The 22,531-nt window shown below is 49.3% G+C and overlaps 1 protein-coding gene across 2 annotated transcripts in view; it reads left to right on the forward strand.

The window, feature by feature from the left end:
* The window catches only part of CLMN (calmin), a 156,428-nt gene that overhangs the window by 71,804 nt on the left and 62,093 nt on the right, over positions 1-22,531 (forward strand). The window contains exon 1 of one of the 2 annotated variants that reach the window (XM_073578065.1): positions 4,984-8,963. The exons of the other annotated variant lie outside the window; for it this stretch is intronic. Coding sequence (XP_073434166.1) covers positions 8,939-8,963 — 25 coding nt within the window. The 5' untranslated portion in view covers positions 4,984-8,938. Of the gene's footprint in view, positions 1-4,983; positions 8,964-22,531 lie in introns of those variants that run through there. 2 annotated transcript variants of the gene reach the window in all.

Here is a 22,531-nt window from a genome sequence, read left to right on the forward strand (position 1 = left end):
AATGTGTTTGTACTTAGCAGTTGAAATATTTTGATTGTTCTCTGTTATCAGCCATTTGAGACTGAGAAAAGTCTGAGAACCGGTGAAAATAAATGGAGGATGTACATGGGTGAGACTGCATAGGACTGGCGAAGCTGACTTGTCTGGAATAATGACTGTGTGGAGAAGAGAAAGTGACGCTGTCAGAAGTCCTGCAGTAATGCCTCCAAAGACCACTCGTGTGCGGGGGCTTCTCATCCATGGTGGGGTATCACTCAATATTATACCTAAGATCATGGCCATAAACAAACAATGTGACCTAAACCTCCTCCAAGAACAACTCCCATCATCCAGGACAATGCGGTGATGATAGTTTCCCCTATGATGGAGACCAGGTCACAGGAGAAAGAGAGAGCTAAGTGTCTCAGGAATAAAACATTGACATTTTGTTTCCATGGCAGGAAAATCCCCACATCTCATCCCAGTGAGAACGAACCTGAGATCAGTTCTCAAAAAGCCACTAATCCCAGAACCTGTGATAACTCCGAGCTCTGATGAGAAAGGAACGGGCGGCCATCAGTCAGCATCTGCCCAGAAGCCGATATCCAGCTGCTGGGGGAAGGGGATAAGTCTGATGAATAAGAGGCAGAAGTCTGGGGATTAAAGGACAGGAGTCTGAGGAATAAGGGGCAGAAGTCTGGAGAATAAGGGGCAGGAGACTGGAGAATAAGGGGGAGAAGTCTGGAGAATAAGGGTCAGGAGTCTGGAGAATAAGAGACAGGAGTCTGGAGAATAAGGGTCGAAAGTCTGGAGAATAAGGGGCAGGAGACTGGAGAATAAGGGGGAGAAGTCTGGAGAATAAGAGACAGGAGTCTGGAGAATAAGGGTCAGGAGTCTGGAGAATAAGAGACAGGAGTCTGGAGAATAAGGGTCGAAAGTCTGGAGAATAAAGGGCAGGAAACTGGAGAATAAGAGTCAGAAGTCTGGAGAATAAAGGGCAGGAAACTGGGGAATAAGAGTCAGAAGTATGGAGAATAAAGGGCAGGAAACTGGAGAATAAGGGTCAGAAGTCTGGAGAATAAAGGGCAGGAAACTGGAGAATAAGAGTCAGAAGTCTGGAGAATAAATGGCAGGAAACTGGAGAATAAGGGTCAGAAGTCTGGAGAATAATGGGCAGAAAACTGGAGAATAAGGATCAGAAGTCTGGAGAATAAAGGGCAGGAAACTGGAGAATAAGGGTCAGAAGTCTGGAAAATAAAGGGCAGGAAACTGGAGAATAAGGGTCAGAAGTCTGGAGAATAAAGGGCAGGAAACTGGAGAATAAGGGTTAGAAGTCTGGAGAATAAAGGGCAGGAAACTGGAGCATAAGGGTCAGAAGTCTGGAGAATAAAGGGCAGGAGACTTGAGAATAAGGGTCAGAAGTCTGGAGAATAAAGGGCAGGAGATTGAAGTCTAGGGAATTAGGGGCAGTAGTCTGGAGAATAAGGGGCAGAAGTGTAGGGAATAAAGGGCAGAGGTCTGGAGAATAAGGGGCAGGAGTTTGGGGATTAAGGGACAGGAGTCTGGGGAATAAGGGGCAGAAATCTGGAGAATAAGGGGCAGAAGTCTTGAAAATAAGAGACAGGAGTCTGGAGAATAAGGGTCAGAAGTCTGGAGAATAAGGGGCAGGAAACTGGAGAATAAAGGGCAGAGGTCTGGAGAATAAGGGTCAGAAGTCTGGAGAATAAAGGGCAGGAAACTGGAGAATAAAGTTCAGGAAACTGGAGAATAAAGGGCAGGAGACTGGAGAATAAGGGTCAGAAGTCTGGAGAATAAAGGGCAGGAGGCTGGAGAATAAGGGTCAGAAGTCTAGGGAATTAGGGGCAGTAGTCTGGAGAATAAGGGGCAGAAGTGTAGGGAATAAAGGGCAGAGGTCAAGAGAATAAGGGGCAGGAGTCTGGAGAATAAGGGGCAGGAGTCTGGGAAATAAGGGGCATAAATCTGGAGAATAAGGGGCAGGAGTCTGGAGAATAAGGGGCAGAAGTCTGGAGAATAAGGGACAGGGGTCTGGAGAATAAGAGACAGGAGTGTGGAGAATAAGGGTCAGAAGTCTGGAGAATAAGGGTCAGAAGTCTGGAGAATAAAGGGCAGGAAACTGGAGAATAAGGGTCAGAAGTCTGGAGAATAAAGGGCAGGAAACTGGAGAATAAGGGTCAGAAGTCTGGAGAATAAAGGGCAGGAAACTGGAGAATAAGGGTCAGAAGTCTGGAGAATAAAGGGCAGGAAACTGGAGAATAAGAGTCAGAAGTCTGGAGAATAAAGGGCAGGAAACTGGAGAATAAGGGTCAGAAGTCTGGAGAATAAAGGGCAGGAAACTGGAGAATAAGGGTCAGAAGTCTGGAGAATAAAGGCAGGAAACTGGAGAATAAGGGTCAGAAGTCTGGAGAATAAAGGGCAGGAAACTGGAGAATAAGGGTCAGAAGTCTGGAGAATAAAGGGCAGGAAACTGGAGAATAAGGATCAGAAGTCTGGAGAATAAAGGGCAGGAAACTGGAGAATAAGGGTCAGAAGTCTGGAGAATAAAGGGCAGGAGACTGAAGAATAAGGGTCAGACGTCTGGAGAATAAAGGGCAGGAGGTTGAAGTCTAGGGAATTAGGGGCAGTAGTCTGGAGAATAAGGGGCAGAAGTGTAGGGAATAAAGGGCAGAGGTCTGGGGATTAAGGGACAGGAGTCTGGGGAATAAGGGGCAGAAATCTGGAGAATAAGGGGCCGGAGTCTGGAGAATAAGGGGCAGAAGTCTTGAAAATAAGAGACAGGAGTCTGGAGAATAAGGGTCAGAAGTCTGGAGAATAAGGGGCAGGAGTCTGGAGAATAAAGGGCAGGAAACTGGAGAATAAAGGGCAGAGGTCTGGAGAATAAGGGTCAGAAGTCTGGAGAATAAAGGGCAGGAAACTGGAGAATAGAGTTCAGGAAACTGGAGAATAAGAGTCAGAAGTCTGGAGAATAAAGGGCAGGAGACTGGAGAATAAGGGTCAGAAGTCTGGAGAATAAAGGGCAGGAGGCTGGAGAATAAGGGTTAGAAGTCTAGGGAAATAGGGGCAGTAGTCTGGAGAATAAGGGGCAGAAGTGTATGGAATAAAGGGCAGAGGTCTGGAGAATAAGGGGCAGGAGTCTGGGGATTAAGGGACAGGAGTCTGGGGAATAAGGGGCATAAATCTGGAGAATAAGGGGCAGGAGTCTGGAGAATAAGGGTCAAAAGTCTGGACAATAAGGGACAGGGCTCTGGAGAATAAGAGACAGGAGTCTGGAGAATAAGGGTCAGAAGTCTGGAGAATAAGAGTCAGAAGTCTGGAGAATAAAGGGCAGGAAACTGGAGAATAACGGTCAGAAGTCTGGAGAATAAAGGGCAGGAAACTGGAGAATAAGAGTCAGAAGTCTGGAGAATAAAGGGAAGGAGACTGGAGAATAAGGGTCAGAAGTCTGGAGAATAAAGGGCAGGAGGCTGGAGAATAAGGGTCAGAAGTCTAGGGAATTAGGGGCAGTAGTCTGGAGAATAAGGGGCAGAAGTGTAGGGAATAAAGGGCAGAGGTCTGGAGAATAAGGGGCAGGAGTCTAGAGAATAAGGGGCAGGAGTCTGGAGAATAAGAGGCAAAAGACTGGAGAATAAGGGGCAGAAGTGTAGGGAATAAAGGGCAGAGGTCTGGAGAATAAGGGGCAGGAGTCTAGAGTATAAGGGGCAGGAGTCTAGAGAATAACTAGCAGAGGTGTGGAGAATAAGGAGCAGGAGTCTAGGAATAAGGGTCAAAAGTCTGCGGAATAAAAGTCAGAAGTCTGGAGAATCAGGGGAAGGAGACTGGAGAATAAGGGGCAGAAGTCTAGGGAATTAGAGGCAGGATTCTGGAGAACGAGGGTCAGAAGTTTGGGGAATAAGGGGCAGGAGTGTGGAGAATAAGAGGCTAAAGACTGGAGAATAAGGGGCAGAAGCCATAAGGGGCAGGAGCCTGGAGAATAAGGGGCAGGAGCCTGGAGAATAAGGGGAAGAAGTCTGGAGAGTAAGGGGCAGAGGTGTGGAGAATAAGTGGCAGAGGTGTAGAGAATAAAGGAGCAGGAGTCTGGAGAATAAGGGGCAGGAGCCTGGAGAATAAGGGGCAGGAGCCTGGAGAATAAGGGGCAGGAGCCTGGAGAATAAGGGGCAGGAGTCTGGAGAATAAGGGACAGTGGTGTGGAGAATAAGGGGCAGGAATCTGGGGAATAAGGGTCTGGAGACTGGGGAATAAGGGGCAGGAGTCTGGGGAATAAGGGGCAGGAATCTGGCAAATAAGGAGCAGGAGTCTGGGAAATAAGGAGCAGGAGTCTGGAGAATAAAGGGCAGGAGTCTGGAGAATAAAGGGCAGGAGTCTGGGTAATAAGGGGCAGAGGTGTGGAGAATAAGGGGCAGGAGTTTGGGGAATAAGGGGCAGGAGTCTGTGGAATAAGGGGCAGGAGTCTGGGGAATAAGGGGCAGGAGTCTGGGGAGTAAGGGGCAGGAGTCTGGGGAATAATGGGCTGGAGTCTGGGGAATAAGGGGCTGGAGTCTGGTGAATAAGAGGCTGGAGTCTGGGGAGTAAGGGGCTGGAGTCTGGGGAGTAAGGGGCTGGAGTCTGGGGAATAAGGGGCTGGAGTCTGGGGAGTAAGGTGCTGGAGTCTGGGGAGTAAGGTTCAGGAGCCTGGGGAGTAAGGGGCAGGAGCCTGGGGAGTAAGTGGCTGGAGTCTGGGGAATAAGGGGCTGGAGTCTGGGGAATAAGGGGCTGGAGTCTGGGGAATAAGGGGCAGGAGTCTGGGGAGTAAGGGGCAGGAGCCTGGGGAGTAAGGGGCAGGAGCCTGGGGAGTAAGGGGCAGGAGTCTGGGGAGTAAGGGGCAGGAGTCTGGGGAATAAGGGGCAGGAGTCTGGGGAATAAGGGGCAGGAGTCTGGGGAATAAGGGGCAGGAGCCTGGGGAGGAAGGGGCAGGAGTCTGGGGAATAAGAGGCTGGAGTCTGGGGAATAAGGGGCAGCGCTGGGAATATTGAGGCGTCACAGAAACTTCATGGATTTGTCAATAAAATGTAACAACTGATGGAATGTTTATAATTGTACATCAGTAACCATAGAAACAGCAACTAAAGGAACAGCAAAAAAAGATTCTTTTGTTACGTTTCTATTTTTTCTCATTGTTCATTAGATTTTCCGAGACTTTTAGCTTGACGGTTGTGAAATCTATTTTTTCCTGATAATTCTTGGATATGTGCATTATTTTCCTTCTCCGGCGGGGTCAGGACCTTCATTCTGACTGTTTCCATGACAACACATGTCTTTGAGCCAGGGCCTGCAACACAGGCAGGGAACACGCCAGTGCCAACCTTATAGGGACATCTGTCCACGAATATTTCCTTCCAGCCTGCTTATAATTTGAAAATCATCACCATCATCATGCATGCCCCTTTAAGGCTGAGCTTGCATGCAATATTTTGCCGTATGTTATTTTAGCTTTTTTTGGTAACATCGCTAAAACTTTCCTGATTTTATCACACATAGATATTAAATAAATCCTTATTTCTAAAATAATGGAGGCTACACTGGCGCCACTGTGACTTTAAGGCTGTGTGCACACGCTGCGGATTTTGCTGCGGTTCCGCAGCGGTTTTGGCCGCTGCGGACCCGCAGCAGTTTCTGCTGCGGTGTACAGTACCATGATTCCCTATGGGAATCAAAAACCGCAGTGCAGACGGTGCGGAATTTTCCGCGCGGATTATCTGCGGTTTTCAATCCGCAGAAAGAATTGACATGTCAATTCTTTCTGCGGATTCTCCTGCGGTTTGCCATCTCCTCCATTGAGGAGATGAAAAACCGCAGGGCAAAACCGCAGAGCAATCCGCAGGTGAAACCGCAGGTATTTTGACCTGCGGTTTCACCTGCGGATTTTACAAAATCCGCGCGGATGAATCCGCACCTAATCCGCAGCGTGTGCACACAGCCTAAGAGTATTATTTCCTATCATACGTGTACATGAATCTCCTTTTAAAAACAGTATACTTTAATCAAATATTTTAAATAAACACCTAACCCAGTGTAGAAAGGTAAATATATAAGCATAAGATACACAGAATATGGCCAAAAAACCTGCCGGCCACAACCCTACAATAACGATTTTTTGGCGCCCCCACTCAACGTGGACTATCCCTCTCTCCCCTGATTCACCCTATCAATATAGGTGGGAAAACAATATAGTAAAGAAAAAGAATGAACGGAATAGATCCTTATGAAATACTAATACACAATATACACAATATAATCCATAGGTTACCCTTTTTGGTTAGGTAGTACAGACACATAAACAAAAAATTGCAAATCTTGCCCACTCAATGGCTGTCTGGCAGATCTAAATGTATATAAGTCCTATACAAAAAGCACTACAGTACCAATAAACACACATGATGAAATGGACTTTCTATCTAAATTGAGGACATATCACCACCGGCCCTTTGCAATAAGCCTCATACACATCAGCTCTATCAGATAACATCCTAATATAGTAAATAAGCAGCTATTTGGACTCAAAGTAACTCCTTAAATGGTCCTGTACATATAATACTGTAGCGCCAATGAAAGCTCAAAATACAATGGAGCTAAACATAATTCAGGATATCCCACAAAATCCACTCCGAATATCCAGACTCTATATAATGGCATCATGGCACAGATGATAATATTAGAGCAAATTCAAATAGGACTTAGCATGAGTTGACGCCTCGACGCGTTTCCCCGCTTGCACCGTTCATCAGGAGGACCAGATAACATAGATGCCGGATGCCATTTTGATGCTTGATTATTTCCTATCAGAATGTGAAGGGTTAAGTGCGACATGTCCTTATTGAGCAAACAAAGTATCAATTCCAGTAAAACTATCTGTGCAGCAAAGGATTCTGGGAGCGTAGAGTACACAGAGATATCAATTATACAAGAGTCCAAATGACGGATACTAATTAAGGGCGACGAGAGCGTAAAAAGGCGAAAGATAGTAATGATAGTGTGGACATTTATTACAGGTGTATGACACCACAATCCAAGTATTTACCAACAACCGAGAATTACAGCATTATATAATGACCATTCACAAGGGCAATATTATAGTAGTTACAGGAGCTTCTCACAAAAGTAGAATATCATCAATATATTAATTTATATCAGTTCTTCAATGCAAAAAGTGACACTCATATTATATATGTAAGCCATAACCATCAACATTAACAGAAATAAACACGTGAAATAGATCACTCTGTCTGTAATGACTATCTAATATATGAGATTCACTTTTTGTATTGAAGAACTGAAATAAATTAACTTTTTGATGATATTCTAATTTTAATGAGAAGCACCTGTATATTCTTGTACATAGGAGCAGTATTATAGTAGTTATATTCTTGTACATAGGAGCAGTATTATAGTAGTTATATTCTTGTACATAGGAGCAGTATTATAGTGGTTATATTCTTGTACATAGGGGCAGTATTATAGTAGTTATATTCTTGTACATAGGGGCAGTATTATAGTAGTTATATTCTTGTACATAGGGGGCAGTATTATAGTAGTTATATTCTTGTACATAGGGGCAGTATTACAGTAGTTATATTCTTGTACATAGGGGCAGTATTATAGTAGTTATATTCTTGTACATAGGGGCAGTATTATAGTGGTTATATTCTTGTACATAGGGGCAGTATTATAGTAGTTATATTCTTGTACATAGGGGGCAGTATTATAGTAGTTATATTCTTGTACATAGAGGGCAGTATTATAGTAGTTATATTCTTGTACATAGGAGCAGTATTATAGTGGTTATATTCTTGTATATAGGAGCAGTATTATAGTGGTTATATTCTTGTACATAGGGGCAGTAATATAGTAGTTATATTCTTGTACATAGGGGCAGTAATATAGTAGTTATACTCTTGTACATAGGAGCAGTATTATAGTAGTTATATTCTTGCACATAGGGGCAGTATTATAGTAGTGATATTCCTCTACATAGGGGCAGTATTATAGTAGTTATATTCTTGTACATAGAGGCAGTATTATAGTAGTTATATTCTTGTACATAGGGGCAGTATTATAGTAGTTATATTCTTGTACATAGGGGCAGTATTATAGTAGTTATATTCTTGTACAGAGGAGCAGTATTACAGTAGTTATATTCTTGTACATAGGGGCAGTATTATAGTAGTTATATTCTTGTACATAGAGGCAGTATTATAGTAGTTATATTCTTGTACATAGGAGCAGTATTACAGTAGTTATATTCTTGTACAGAGGAGCAGTATTACAGTAGTTATATTCTTGTACATAGGGGGCAGTATTATAGTAGTTATATTCTTGTACAGAGGAGCAGTATTATAGTAGTTATATTCCTCTACATAGGGGCAGTATTATAGTAGTTATATAGATTAGTTCATTTATTCTGAGTGAAGCCTATGTGATATCGTCCACACTTTATTACGCAGGAATGAACTCTGCATTGTGTTATACCTCCTTGGGTGTTGAGTCGCTCTTTAACAGTCCGTTTGGCAGTGCCATATTATTTTGCCGGCAGCCTCTTTTTCCTGTAGCAATGTGTGACAGCTACTCTCAGTTTGTCCCCATTGCACTAATTACTGTTACATAAGAGACGAGTTCCTGCGCCATTTATAGAGCAGGGGATCCTGGGAGCTGCTCTACTTTATTAATGTGCTGTAGTAATTGTGTCGCCACTCATTATCCCTGATCTATAAGCGGCGCAGTGGCGGCTGCACATGGTCGGTGACTAGTGTATCACTGGGTGTGGGTACTCTGATTACACACATCTCTGGGCAGGGTTACAGCAGGTGGATATTAATGTGAGGTATTTACCTGGCAGGCAACACCTTCATTCCAGGTACATTACCTGTGTGCAGCGACACTACCACTCTCATCTGCCGCCTGCCTGGCTATGGAGCGCGGGAGAGCTCGCTGGGGTAGGAATAATCCATCTTACTATACTGAGCACCATGGGGGTTGGAGTACAGGTAGAAAGGTTACTGGGTGGCTTCATCACAAGGTAATGCTTGTCATGTTGGATCTTGTGTAGGCTTCCTAGGAGTTGTAGTTAGGACACAGATGAAGAGGGGGATTAGGATGGGAGTTGTAGTTCCGTCATCTATGTTTTTGGCTGAGCACCTTGTAGTAGATTCTACGGAAGAAGTTGCCTCCATTAGTCCCATGGGGGTCGTAGTAAGGACATATGAAATAGATACATGGCTTGTCTAAGGATATGTGCACACGTAGTTGGAAGTGCTGCGGATTTTTCTGCGCGGATTTTGAGAAATCCGCAGGTCAAAAGACGTGCGGTTTACCTGCCGATTAGCCTGCGGTATCACACCTCACAATGGTGAAGGTGTGATACCGCAGCGGAATCCGCTCAAAGAATTGACATGCTGCGGATTGTAACCCGCAGCAAATCTGCGCGGGAAAATCTGCAGCATGTGCACAGCGTTTTTGGTTTTACCATTGCAAAGAATGGTACTGTACAACGCAGCAGAAACTGCTGCGGACCCGCAGAGCCAGAAACGTAGCGGATCCACAGCAGAATCCGCACCGTGTGCACATAGCCTAAGCATCATGAGAGTTGTAGTAAGGAAGGTGTAATAGGGGATACATATGCTGCAAAGCTCCATGGGAGTTGTAGTTCTGACACATGTAGTTGTAGATGCATGGCGTCATAGGACACTTGTAACAATAAGAGCCTGTCTGTACATACACAGCCCCATGTATGTAGGAGGGAAATGTAGTGGGAATTGTCATACTTCATATTATGTGATATATGTGTATACATAGAGACAGACACAGTATATTTCATATAGGTATATCTGGAACTGGCAGGAGGTTCACTAGTTCTCTGGTGATCATCTCCTTCTGATAAAACAATGATTGCAGCAAATGTATCAAAACTGCAGGAAGCAGCCCAGTAAGGGACTCATCACTGGAATCAGCATCTCTGTCCCTACATTATAGTGCTGACAGATTCGATGGCAAAAGTCTGCTGATAGATTCCCTTTTAGGGGTCATCCATAGGATCAGGTGTGTGTAGAGCGCCCATGTCAGTGTCCTCCTCTCCGCTCACCCTAAGTCACCCCCGTTCTCATTATTGGGGTCACCAATTCTATGGACATACCAGAAGTAATTATGGCCGGAATGACCCATTAAGGGATAATTTGGAGAGGCTATAAGAAAACTGCTGATATAACAATTGCTCGCCATCTCCTTCTGTGTATCTCAGATTGGGTGATAGGTAGCGAGCGAGTAATTGGGTCACGGACTAGAGAGTTACGTAGTTTCATCCATTGTCGGCTTGCTGAATTCCAACGTGAAGTGCAGACGAAGGAATTTTTATGAATATGAAAATGAACCTGCAGATTACCAGGAATATTAATGAGAGGAAGGAGCCTATAATCCGCCAGAAGAGAGAACATTCCGGAATCTATAGAAACCAGCGATATAAACGCGCAAAACAGGGAATATTCCTGGGAAATACAGGGAGAGGGAACGGCTTGGAAACGCTGATGAGCGGCCGTCAGTATTAATGTGATGGTGAGCACTAACCACTGGCAGAGGGGGCAAAGATTCCCCAATATTAAGGGGGTCCTCTCAAGTTCTTCAAAGGGAAAAATTGCAAAGTAATTGGAAAAATAAGCTACTTTATAATTTACATTTTTCATTCTATAGTTTATGGCTTGTTACCTCTGTTATCGACCACCGCTGCAGTCTGACAGAGGTAACCCATCAGTTTGGCAAGGAGCGCAGCACTTACAAATTCTTTGCTATGTAGCTTGCCAGCGCTGCTCAGAAGCTGCCGCATTGCTGTCATCGCACTCATCTGCTGCTGCAGCATCACTGAGTGCATCCATGACACTGGTCCAAACTGTCAGTCATCTGCACCGCACCGCCCCCAGCTGGGAGGCCCCTGAAGACAGAACAAGTCCTTAATGCCGGTCTAGAGGCTGGTCGCTCTCTAACTCAGTGACATTTACTGCTTTTATAGTTTTAATTTGCCAGAAATGTTTTTTTTTTCTATTTGAGTATTCTAATAAGCTGCTTTGTATATAATGGGCATGGCTGCGCACCTTCCCACTTACTTGTTTTGTCTTCATTTCCTCCCTCCGCTTCATTGATTGACAGCTCTGGCTTTATAGGAGCTAGAGATGGGTGGATGGAAAACAAATAGGTGGGAAGATGCAGCATTCTGCTTGGCCACACCCCTAAGGCGCCAAGCACCTAATTTACATATTCCAATATAGAGCAATTTCTGGAATTGCGGCAATGGATGTGGACAGTAAAATGATGACTTTTAGTTCAGTCACTGCCCCCTACAAGGTGCTGGATTGGTTGATACAGTTTTTGTGTGTGGACAGTGAGAGCTTGTTCGGCCATCAGCCCAGCAGGGCAGTCAGTATTCCTGAGCCCGGACACCGCCACCATCTCCGGGACTCAAGCTAATAGCTGCCATTATTCCATTACACCCGGTGATGGGAATTATGGGAGATTATTTTCTGTAATCCCATCAGTCTGGGATATTCCAGGGTAATCTCCATATTCATGTAGGACTCTGCTCTGGAAAACTGCATTTTTGATACAAACATGCTGACTGTTTCCTTCATGTGGTACACGTGTCCCAGCACAGATCCTGTGTATACCACATTGTTACATGTAGTTTATAGCTGTGTGTATGCACCATGTGTGCTCGGATTCCCACTAATGACTCCCTCACAGTCCTGATGATGAGTCACGCTGCTCTGTATAAGATCACAGGAGTGAAACTGCTCGGGGCGTGGAAATGTGGGTGCACCCGGAAAATGAGATGGAGGCGAAACATAAACCGACTGCAAATACAAGAGTTACACAACCGTCAGAGAAAGCAACCGCTGCGACCCCACACTCTCCCGGGGCTCAGGCCACCAAACTGGGCTGTATTGCTAGTTTTACATTTACTTTGCTTATGTGTATTATCTGCTATTACTCCCTGTTATCAGCCATTACTGGGGGAGGTGACTGTAGGACAGGAGACTACAATCTATTACTCCCTGTTATCAGCCATTACTGGGGGAGGTGACTGTAGCACAGGAGACTACAATCTATTACTCCCTGTTATCAGCCATTACTGGGGGAGGTGACTGTAGCACAGGAGACTACAATCTATTACTCCCTGTTATCAGCCATTACTGGGGGAGGTGACTGTAGCACAGGAGACTACAATCTATTACTCCCTGTTATCAGCCATTACTGGGGGAGGTGACTGTAGGACAGGAGACTACAATCTATTACTCCCTGTTATCAGCCATTACTGCGGGAGGTGACTGTAGGACAGGAGACTACAATCTATTACTCCCTGTTATCAGCCATTACTGGGGGAGGTGACTGTAGGACAGGAGACTACAATCTATTACTCCCTGTTATCAGCCATTACTGGGGGAGGAGACTGTAGGACAGGTGCCCACAATCAGTCACACCCTGCTGAGAGCAGCACCTGTCTTGTGAGCTCCAGGACTTCCAGGAGGAGGCCCAGAGTCTGCCTCTCTTCTCCCCAGGGAGAGGCAGGCTTCCTGGGAGCCAGGCATGGCTTCCCAGGCTTCTGTTCCCCGGTCTGTGCCGGCGGGGGACAGAGAGCAGCAGCAACCGGCCCAGGAGGGCGTGAGGAGATCTGGTCGGATGAGAAAGACCGTACCCACCTACTCCAACCCCGAGACGGCTCATCGTCCGCCCAGAGAGGGAGACAGAGGCACCCCAGGCCCCAGGAAGAAGAGCCCAGCAACATCATGGGGCGAGATGACCTCCAGCGAGTCCACGAGCTCCTTCTCCCGAGTGGTCGCCATGTTGCGAGAGTACGAGGACGCCGGCAAAGCACTGACCGGGCTGAAGGAGCAGCTGCGGGAGGCACGGATCCTGAACACCCGTGCCTCTAACAAGGAAAGACCCGCGACCTCCCAGAGGTTTAAAGCCCTCAGAGATGAGGTGGTCCGGTTAGTGCTCCTCCGGGAGGGGATTGAGAAAAGCGCAGGTCCCTTCCTGGAGAGGTTTAAGAACCAGCGGCGGTTCTCTGAAATGAAGGGGTTAAATACCTCGGGAGAACTGCCAGCCGGCGTCCTAAGCGAGGAGGAGGAGGACGATGAAGTCGTGGCTGGAGTCTCTCGTGCTGGAACAAGCCGGGAGAAAGAGTCGCAGAGCCAGCAAGGAAGCGGCCTCCCTGCACGGCAGAGGACTCCGACAACCCATGCTGGAGTGTCAGCGGAGGAAGAGGAGGAGTGCGGTCTGTTGAGGGAGATCAGAGAGCTGGAGTCTCCTGTGGACCTGACCAGATTCTCCTTCGGGGAGGACGAGCCAGCGGAGGAGACCAAAAAGAGGAGGAAGAAAAAAAAGATGACACAGGAGGTGGTGAGTTACAAATATGTACCAATGTCTGATGTTACACCTACCACCTCCTGTGTAAACCCCACCAAACCTAAAAGCACGGGCTCTGCAGTGGGTCCGGGGCATAGGCAAGGTGGGGAGAGGAGGAGGACGTCCGGCAATGCTGCCGTCTGTGCGGGGAACAGTGCAGGGGGTGAGGCTGTGGAGGTACTCACGGCGCCGGACATAGGGGACCCCGTGGAGTTTCCCTCCCTGCCTGCTGCGGCTAAGCCAGTTATCACCGGGGCCGAGGAGAGCGGGGGGGATGTCCACGCCGTTGCGAAAGGGGGACGGTGTGGGCAGACTACATCCCTGCTCACTGCAGCTGAGCCGGCCGACGCCGGGGCTGTGGGGGGCAGGGCCGAGGCGCATGGTGCGGCGAAAGGGGGGCGCACTGTTTTGACAGGGGCGCAGTGCGCCTCAACAGAGGAGAGGAGGCGCGCAGCTGAGACAGAGCCACAGGAAAAAAAAAATGCACAGCAAAAGCAGGGAACATCATCAGCAAGGAACACTGTGCGCTCTGCTGTGACAGGGGGACAGCATGCCCCTAAGCGTGATACCAGCACCCCGAAGTCTGTGGCTACAGGGCAGGCAGCCCAGAACAATAAGGGGCACAGTGCTCCAAAAGAACTGCACAATGTCAGCACTGAGCTAATGAAAACGGGTGTGGTGCTGCACCGCTCCCCCGACCCAGCAGGTGTGAGTGCAGAGACTGCAAACACAAGGGAGGAGGGAATGGATGTGACTGTGGAAGGTGCAGAGAACAGTGGTAATGGGGTGAATGATGGGAGTAGTAGTGGAGTGAATAATGGGAGTTGTGGTGCCGCAAACGTTGGGAGTATTGGTGGAGTGAATGATGGGACAGGTGGTGGAGTGAATGATAGGAGATGTGGTGCCGCAAATGATGGGAGTACTGCTGGAGTGAATGGTGGGAATAGTGGTGGAGTGAATGATGGGAGTTGTGGTGCCGCAAATGATGGGAGTATTGGTGGAGTGAATGAGGAGAGCAGCACTGGTGTTGGTGGAGGGGAAGTAGGTAGTGGTCCCACTGCCCCCCCAGCGGTGGCGAGGGCTTCAGCCCCTAGCTATTCGGGGGCTGTCACTGCTGGGGGTAGTAGTGCGCCCTTGTCTGGTGGCCCCGAGGACGGTGACTTGCAGCAGCGCTTCCTGGACGCCCTGAAGAAAGGGGAGAGTTCCATCAATGTAGAGGGGAGGGAGGTTGATCTGTCTTTCTGGATAGAGAGACACGGTCTTTCCGCCTTCCGAGATAGAGGGGCAGAGACTGTCTGGTCTCTGCCGACACCGGGGCAGAGGAGTAACCGTAGGAACGTGGCCCGTCTCCAGTGGGCAAGCAAGGATGCCTGTCCTGATCGGTCAAAGGTTGCTGAGCTCCTGCTGGGGATGGGCTTCGCGGCATACGACATCTTTGCCTTGATCCATCCCTATGGGACCTCCTACTTCGATGTCAGCTTCGTGAGACCGGAGGGCCTTGAGCTTTTTTGGTCTCGCCACGAGCTGGCTCGGGGTCGCCCCGAATGGCAAGGTTTCGTCCCTGTCGCCATATCCCGCCAGAACTCGGTCAGGAAGGTGACCGTTTTGACCAGTAACGAGTCACTTTCCTGCATGGACATCTCCACCTGGATTGGTCGATATGGCGACATCGTCGGCATTCCTGAGAAGACCCACACACTTCAGTGCGCAGTGTACCACCCAGAAGTGCGCACTGTGTGGGGACCTTGGCCATCTCGCTGCTACCTGTGGCAGGATTAGGTGTAACTTGTGTGGTGACCTCGGTCATCCATTCAGTCGCTGTCCGCGTTCCTTTGCCAATGCAGTCCTGAAAGCGGCGAGTGCGGGACAGGCGAAAGCCGGGACTAATCTTGCCGGTGAAAGGACCAGTAGGGGCGGAGGAGGCAGGGAACCGGTGAGGAGCAAGCTGCCGCTATCCAACATCAGGCGGCAGGAGCAACGCCATGGGAACAGGGGGCAGGGAGTAATGACCCTAAACCCTGACCCAGGTACTTCACTTGCAGCTGAGGATCCTAAAGACAGCGAATTGAGTGAGGAAGTCAGGAGACTTGAAAGGGAGGAGCAGGCGGACGCCATGTCCTCCCAGGAACCCTCATCCGGTGACAGTCTGGATGAGGGAGAGGGGGAATGGTCACAACAAAGGAAAAAGGGTAACCGGAAAACAACCAAGGGTAGGAGTGGGTCCGGGTCTCGATCCTCCGCTCTGGAGTGCGACCCCTCTGATTCTCTGGCCCTGATCCAGGTGCCATTGGAAGGTCCAGCCGCCCCTCCTCTGGTGGATCTCTCCAACCGGTTCGGGGCCCTCCAGGACTCCCCTGCAGAGGGGGAGGACAGGGGCCCGGAGCCGGAGGTAGCGGACAGGGATGTTGGGGCTCAGGGGGTCGCTGAGTCTTCTTCTCAGGGAGCAATTAAAGGGCCCTCTGGGGGGGGGACTACCTCGGGACCACCAGACAAGGGCCAGAGTGTATGTAAGGAGAGAATGGATGAGTCTGTGTGTCTTAAGCGCACTAAAAGCTCATCATTGTCTGAGGAAGAGGGTGAAGCTGTTGGGGGTGGGAAGAAAAAGGCTATCTAATCCAATCAATCATGATGGCGGCACCCACACCGTTGACGCTGGCAACCATTAATGTTGCCAGCATAAAGTCAGAAGCGGCAAGGTACACGGCCTTTCATTTTCTCGGCCAACTTGATGCCGACATTTTGTTTTTGCAGGAGACCAGGTTGACTGACCTATCAACCATGCATAAAGCAAGGAGGGAGTGGAGGCATGGGCCCTCCTACTGGTCTCTTGCGGCCGAGCCGTATAGCGGTGTGGCGGTCCTTTTTAAGACCGCAGCGGTTGAATGCAGACGATTAATTGAATTAGAAATGGGGAGATGCTTGATCCTAGATGTCTCCATGGGGGGACAGGAGCTTCGGCTCATTAACATCTACGGTCCCCAATCCAAGTGGGACCGCAAATGTCTCTTCTTGAAGATCAAACCTTTCTTATTTTCAAGTCGGCAGGTGGTCTATGGAGGGGATTTCAACAACGTCACGAGACCCTGTGATAGAGGAGGTTCTGGGGACCGGCTGACTTATGATTGCGTCGCGCTAAACAGGATAGTAAGTGAGGCACGCCTAGTGGATGTCCACATCCGGCACAACACAGGCAGCACGGGATTCACCTTTTTTAGAGGTAGTCAGTGCAGGTCTAGGATAGATAGGTTTTATTTGAAGGAGGAAGCCGTCTCCTCGCCGTTGTCTGTTGTGGAGGTGGAGTTCTCCGACCACTGTTTGATTATGTTTTCTCTGAACGTTACAGAGACTCCTAGGATGGGAAGAGGTTATTGGAAGCTGAATTCATCACTCCTTGAGGAAGAAGCTGTAAGACGGTCTTTTGAGGATTTTCTTCAGAGCCAGGTACCACTGCTGGGCCTAAGTAACACTAAGTCAGAGTGGTGGGAGATGTTCAAACATCGGGTGGCGAAATTCTTCCGGCAACTCTCGAACCTCAGAAGCCTGAACAGGGATCGCCTGTATCAGAGCCTGAGGAGGAGACTCGAGCATCTTGTCTCGACTGGAGGTAGCCGCGAGGAGATCTCCGGTGTGAAGTCCTTGCTGAAGAGGTGTCAGTACGATAGGCACGCATCTTTGGTTTTTGAGAGGGACTACGGGAAGTACTACTCGCCCGACCCTTACAGAAGCTGCAAGATGTCAGTGAATAGTAAGATAGTGACGGGGCTGATGGACAGTACGGGATCCTTGAAGAGGTCCAGATCAGGGATCTTGGAGGTCGTCAGTTCATACTACTCACACCTCTTGGGAAGGAGGGAACTGGATCGTGACAGGATGTCGGCTTTCCTGGCTGAAGCTGTTCCGGAGCCAGGGGCTGACCTCTTGCTGGACGTTTTGGCAGAAGCGATCAAAGAAGAGGAAGTGAGACTGGCGATCGATGGGCTCAGGCCCAAAAAATCACCAGGTCCGGATGGCTTAACATCCGAGTTCTTTAGGACCTTTATGGACTCCTTGGTTCCCCTCTTGACTCAGGTGTTTAATGAGTGTCTCTCCTCGGGCACCCTGCCGAGATCATTAAGGAGGTCAGCTTTGATCATTTTGTCAAAGGGTAAGGATCCGTCACGCATTGAGAATTGGCGTCCCATAGCACTTCTCAATGTGGACAGGAAGGTTTTGGCTAAGATACTTTTCAACAGGCTGGTGAAGTTTGCGCCGCGGCTGCTTTCAGAGGCTCAGAACTGTTGCGTTCCTGGCCGTAGCACTTTCAGTGCTGTTCTGGGTGTCCGAGAGGCCGTGGAGCAAGGCAGGGCGGGCCTTTGGAAGGGGTTCCTGCTGACCCTGGATCAGGCAAAGGCTTTTGACCGGGTTGACCACGAGTACCTCTGGTCCACTCTTTTGAGGTACGGTCTGCCTGGGGGGTTTGTGGACTGGCTTAAGACCTTATACGCTGGGGCTGAGACTTTCCCTCTGGTAAATGGGTGGATTGGACAACCTTTCGGGGTAGGATCTGGTGTCCGTCAGGGCTGCCCTCTTAGCCCATTGCTGTACGCGTTTGCGATCGATCCCTTCCTCAGAAGGATCGAGTGTGGACCGTTGGCGGGGGTGGGGATGGGCGGGGTGGCGCCAGAGGCTATCCTGAGGGTAGTGGCCTATGCGGACGATGTCACCGTTTTTGTTTCTTCGCGAGAGGAGGCGATGGTGGTGATGTCAGAAGTGGAGAGCTACTCGGAGGCTTCCGGGTCCAAGGTCAACCAGGACAAGTGTGAGAGTCTCTGGCTGGGAGGCGGGGATCCCGGGTTTGATCTTCCGGAGACCCTCCCCGAACCCCAAGAACACGCCAAAGTCCTAGGCATCGAATTTGGTCAGGGTGATTACCCCACGAAAAACTGGGAAGGCAGAATCAAAGGTGTCGCTCAAAAAGTGGACCAATGGAAGGGTTGGTCTTTGACCCTGAGGGAAAGGGTTGGCCTGTGCAAAGCTTTCCTGCTCCCCTTACTAATCTACCTGGGCAGCGTCTGTGTCTTGCCAGAGCCTCTCTGGACTCGGGTCTACAGTCTGTTCTTTCAGATGTTATGGGGGAATAGACTGAACCTAGTCAAGCGGGAGGTCACTTACCGCACGAGGAGACTAGGGGGGTTGAATATGGTGAACCCCGTGGTGTTCCTAGTGAACACCTTTTTGAAGGTCAACGTGGCAAACCTCTGGAAAGAGAGGGCTCCTCCGTGGGTATTCTCCTGCAAGGGATGGTTTCAGCCTTTCTTCCAGGAATGGGAGACAGGGGGAAGATTGAAGGATCTTCGCACACCGCATGGGCATCTCCCGGCTTATGTTACCCCGGTTCTGAAGATGATGCGCCGGTGGGGTCTGGGAATGTGGGAGGTGAGGTCCCTCCCGAGGAAACTCCTCGACATGCGGGTCTTGCTTTCGCATTTTCAGAGTCCATTGGTCCTCAAGGACTGCCCAAGTCGGGATCTAGAGGTTGGGTTGAGTTTGTTAAATTCTAATAGGATCCCCAAGAAGTACTGGGACTTGACTTGGCGCTGCTTCCAAGGTAAGTTGTATGTGAGGGACAATCTGAAGTACAGGAGCTTCGAGGACAGGAATTGCCCCCGTGAGGCTTGTGCTAGCATGCTGGAAAGCATGGAGCACTTCCTGCTTCATTGTCCCTTTAATACAGAGGTGTACAACAGGGTGGGAGCTTCCATTGGTTGGCCGCGGCTGGCTACTCTGTCCTATGCCGAGTGGGCCTATGGAGCGTTCGGAGACCTCGGGAGAAGGGACAGAGTCACTTTATTTATAGTCAGCGCAGTGGTCAGGTACTTCACGTGGAACGCACGAGTTTTAGTTTCGACGCAGAGTAAAATCCTCCGTGTAGACGAAGTTTATAGCAGCATCCTAGGTGCCCTGGTGAAGGTCCATTCTCTGGAGTATGAAAGACTGGGTGCCCGGAGGGCGGCCCATCTCTGGAGGGGTTTCTCCTTCGGGGTGCCTTAGTCCGTTAGTACTCCTATATCCTGGTGGTGGGCTGATGCCTTTTCACTCTAGAGTTTTGTTTTGAATTTCAGTCTCCTGAAAAGAAGGTTTGCAAGCATCGAACTTGAGCCTTAAGTGGTGAGTACGTAGGTTATGTTCTGTAACGTTGGTTTATGTATATATTGTATATAGCGTAATGTATGTATTGTATATATTGTGTATAATAGAGGGTCTTAGTTAAGTTGGGTGGGGGGATTGGGGGGATGGGGGGTTTTCAACAGCGGTGATAAGAGACTGATCTGGCCTGGTCCAGGCCCCGCCTGGGGAAAAACTTTGGGGCCTGATCCTAGCTCGGAGAAATCCTGAACTTTGTGGCCAGAGCTGGATCAGGGGTGGTGGGATAGATAGAGTAGATGTGTGTTTTATATATAGTGTTAAAAAAAAAAAAAAGGAAAAAAAATGAAAAATAAAAGGAAAAATATATAAATTTTGTTAATTTTGTATACTATGTTTGTAATTAGGTTTGTCGTAAGTCTGAATGTGGCGGTGTAAGGGGGAGGCTGTGAGGTAAGGCAGTGGGACCAGAGGGTATTAGGTGTGTCTTGTACAATATTCGGTCTGGTGTCATATGTTTATATTGTATATAGTGTATATAGTATTGTATATAGGACGGTGTAAATGTAGTTCAGGGTTGTATATAATAGTGTGAATGGAGCTGGGTCGGGGGTTTTACATGATTTTATTTATTTATTATTTTAAGGGGGTGCTGGTGTAATTATTGTAATTTTGTTCCTTTTTCGTTTTTTTTTTTAGTATTTAATTTCTTGTTTCTTTAATTTAATTTTTCTTTTCCCGTTTTGTAGGTCGAGAATTTCCCTTATTGTTTCCATTTCTTGTTTATTTCTTTGTGTTTGTGTCTGATTTTGTCATATTGTTTCTGACTGGAGTTTTTGTTCTATGTTTGTTCTGTTGTGTTTTATTTTGTAACGTCGTGAAGGATTTTATAATAATAAAAAAGACCTACAATCTATTACTCCCTGTTATCAGCCATTACTGGGGAGGAGACTGTAGGACAGGTGCCCACAATCAGTCACACCCTGCTGAGAGCAGCACCTGTCTTGTGAGCTCCAGGACTTCCAGGAGGAGGCCCAGAGTCTGCCTCTCTTCTCCCCAGGGAGAGGCAGGCTTCCTGGGAGCCAGGCATGGCTTCCCAGGCTTCTGTTCCCCGGTCTGTGCCGGCGGGGGACAGAGAGCAGCAGCAACCGGCCCAGGAGGGCGTGAGGAGATCTGGTCGGATGAGAAAGACCGTACCCACCTACTCCAACCCCGAGACGGCTCATCGTCCGCCCAGAGAGGGAGACAGAGGCACCCCAGGCCCCAGGAAGAAGAGCCCAGCAACATCATGGGGCGAGATGACCTCCAGCGAGTCCACGAGCTCCTTCTCCTCCCGAGTGGTCGCCATGTTGCGAGAGTACGAGGACGCCGGCAAAGCACTGACCGGGCTGAAGGAGCAGCTGCGGGAGGCACGGATCCTGAACACCCGTGCCTCTAACAAGGAAAGACCCGCGACCTCCCAGAGGTTTAAAGCCCTCAGAGATGAGGTGGTCCGGTTAGTGCTCCTCCGGGAGGGGATTGAGAAAAGCGCAGGTCCCTTCCTGGAGAGGTTTAAGAACCAGCGGCGGTTCTCTGAAATGAAGGGGTTAAATACCTCGGGAGAACTGCCAGCCGGCGTCCTAAGCGAGGAGGAGGAGGACGATGAAGTCGTGGCTGGAGTCTCTCGTGCTGGAACAAGCCGGGAGAAAGAGTCGCAGAGCCAGCAAGGAAGCGGCCTCCCGGCACGGCAGAGGACTCCGACAACCCATGCTGGAGTGTCAGCGGAGGAAGAGGAGGAGTGCGGTCTGTTGAGGGAGATCAGAGAGCTGGAGTCTCCTGTGGACCTGACCACATTCTCCTTCGGGGAGGACGAGCCAGCGGAGGAGACCAAAAAGAGGAGGAAGAAAAAAAAGATGACACAGGAGGTGGTGAGTTACAAATATGTACCAATGTCTGATGTTACACCTACCACCTCCTGTGTAAACCCCACCAAACCTAAAAGCACGGGCTCTGCAGTGGGTCCGGGGCATAGGCAAGGTGGGGAGAGGAGGAGGACGTCCGGCAATGCTGCCGTCTGTGCGGGGAACAGTGCAGGGGGTGAGGCTGTGGAGGTACTCACGGCGCCGGACATAGGGGACCCCGTGGAGTTTCCCTCCCTGCCTGCTGCGGCTAAGCCAGTTATCACCGGGGCCGAGGAGAGCGGGGGGGATGTCCACGCCGTTGCGAAAGGGGGACGGTGTGGGCAGACTCCATCCCTGCTCACTGCAGCTGAGCCGGCCGACGCCGGGGCTGTGGGGGGCAGGGCCGAGGAGCATGGTGCGGCGAAAGGGGGGCGCACTGTTGTGAGAGGGGCGCAGTGCGCCTCAACAGAGGAAAGGAGGCGCGCAGCTGAGACAGAGCCACAGGAAAAAAAAAAAAATACACAGCAAAAGCAGGGAACATCATCAGCAAGGAACACTGTGCGCTCTGCTGTGACGGGGGGACAGCATGCCCCAAAAAATGATACCAGCACCCCGAAGTCTGTGGCTACAGGGCAGGCAGCCCAGGACAATAAGGGGCACAGTGCTCCAAAAGAACTGCACAATGTCAGCACTGAGCTAATTAAAACGGGTGTGGTGCTGCACCGCTCCCCCGACCCAGCAGGTGTGAGTGCAGAGATTGCAGACACAAGGGAGGAGGGAATGGAGGTGACTGTGGAAGGTGCAGAGAACAGTGGTAATGGGGTGAATGATGGGAGTAGTAGTGGAGTGAATAATGGGAGTTGTGGTGCCGCAAACGTTGGGAGTATTGGTGGAGTGAATGATGGGACAGGTGGTGGAGTGAATGATAGGAGATGTGGTGCCGCAAACGTTGGGAGTATTGGTGGAGTGAATGGTGGGAATAGTGGTGGAGTGAATGATGGGAGTTGTGGTGCCGCAAATGATGGGAGTATTGGTGGAGTGAATGAGGAGAGCAGCACTGGTGTTGGTGGAGGGGAAGTAGGTAGTGGTCCCACTGCCCCCCCAGTGGT

This window comes from Dendrobates tinctorius, unplaced genomic scaffold (assembly GCF_039654945.1).
Source record: "Dendrobates tinctorius isolate UK_male_01 unplaced genomic scaffold, ASM3965494v1 ptg000058l, whole genome shotgun sequence".
Classification (NCBI taxonomy): Eukaryota; Metazoa; Chordata; class Amphibia; order Anura; family Dendrobatidae; genus Dendrobates; species Dendrobates tinctorius.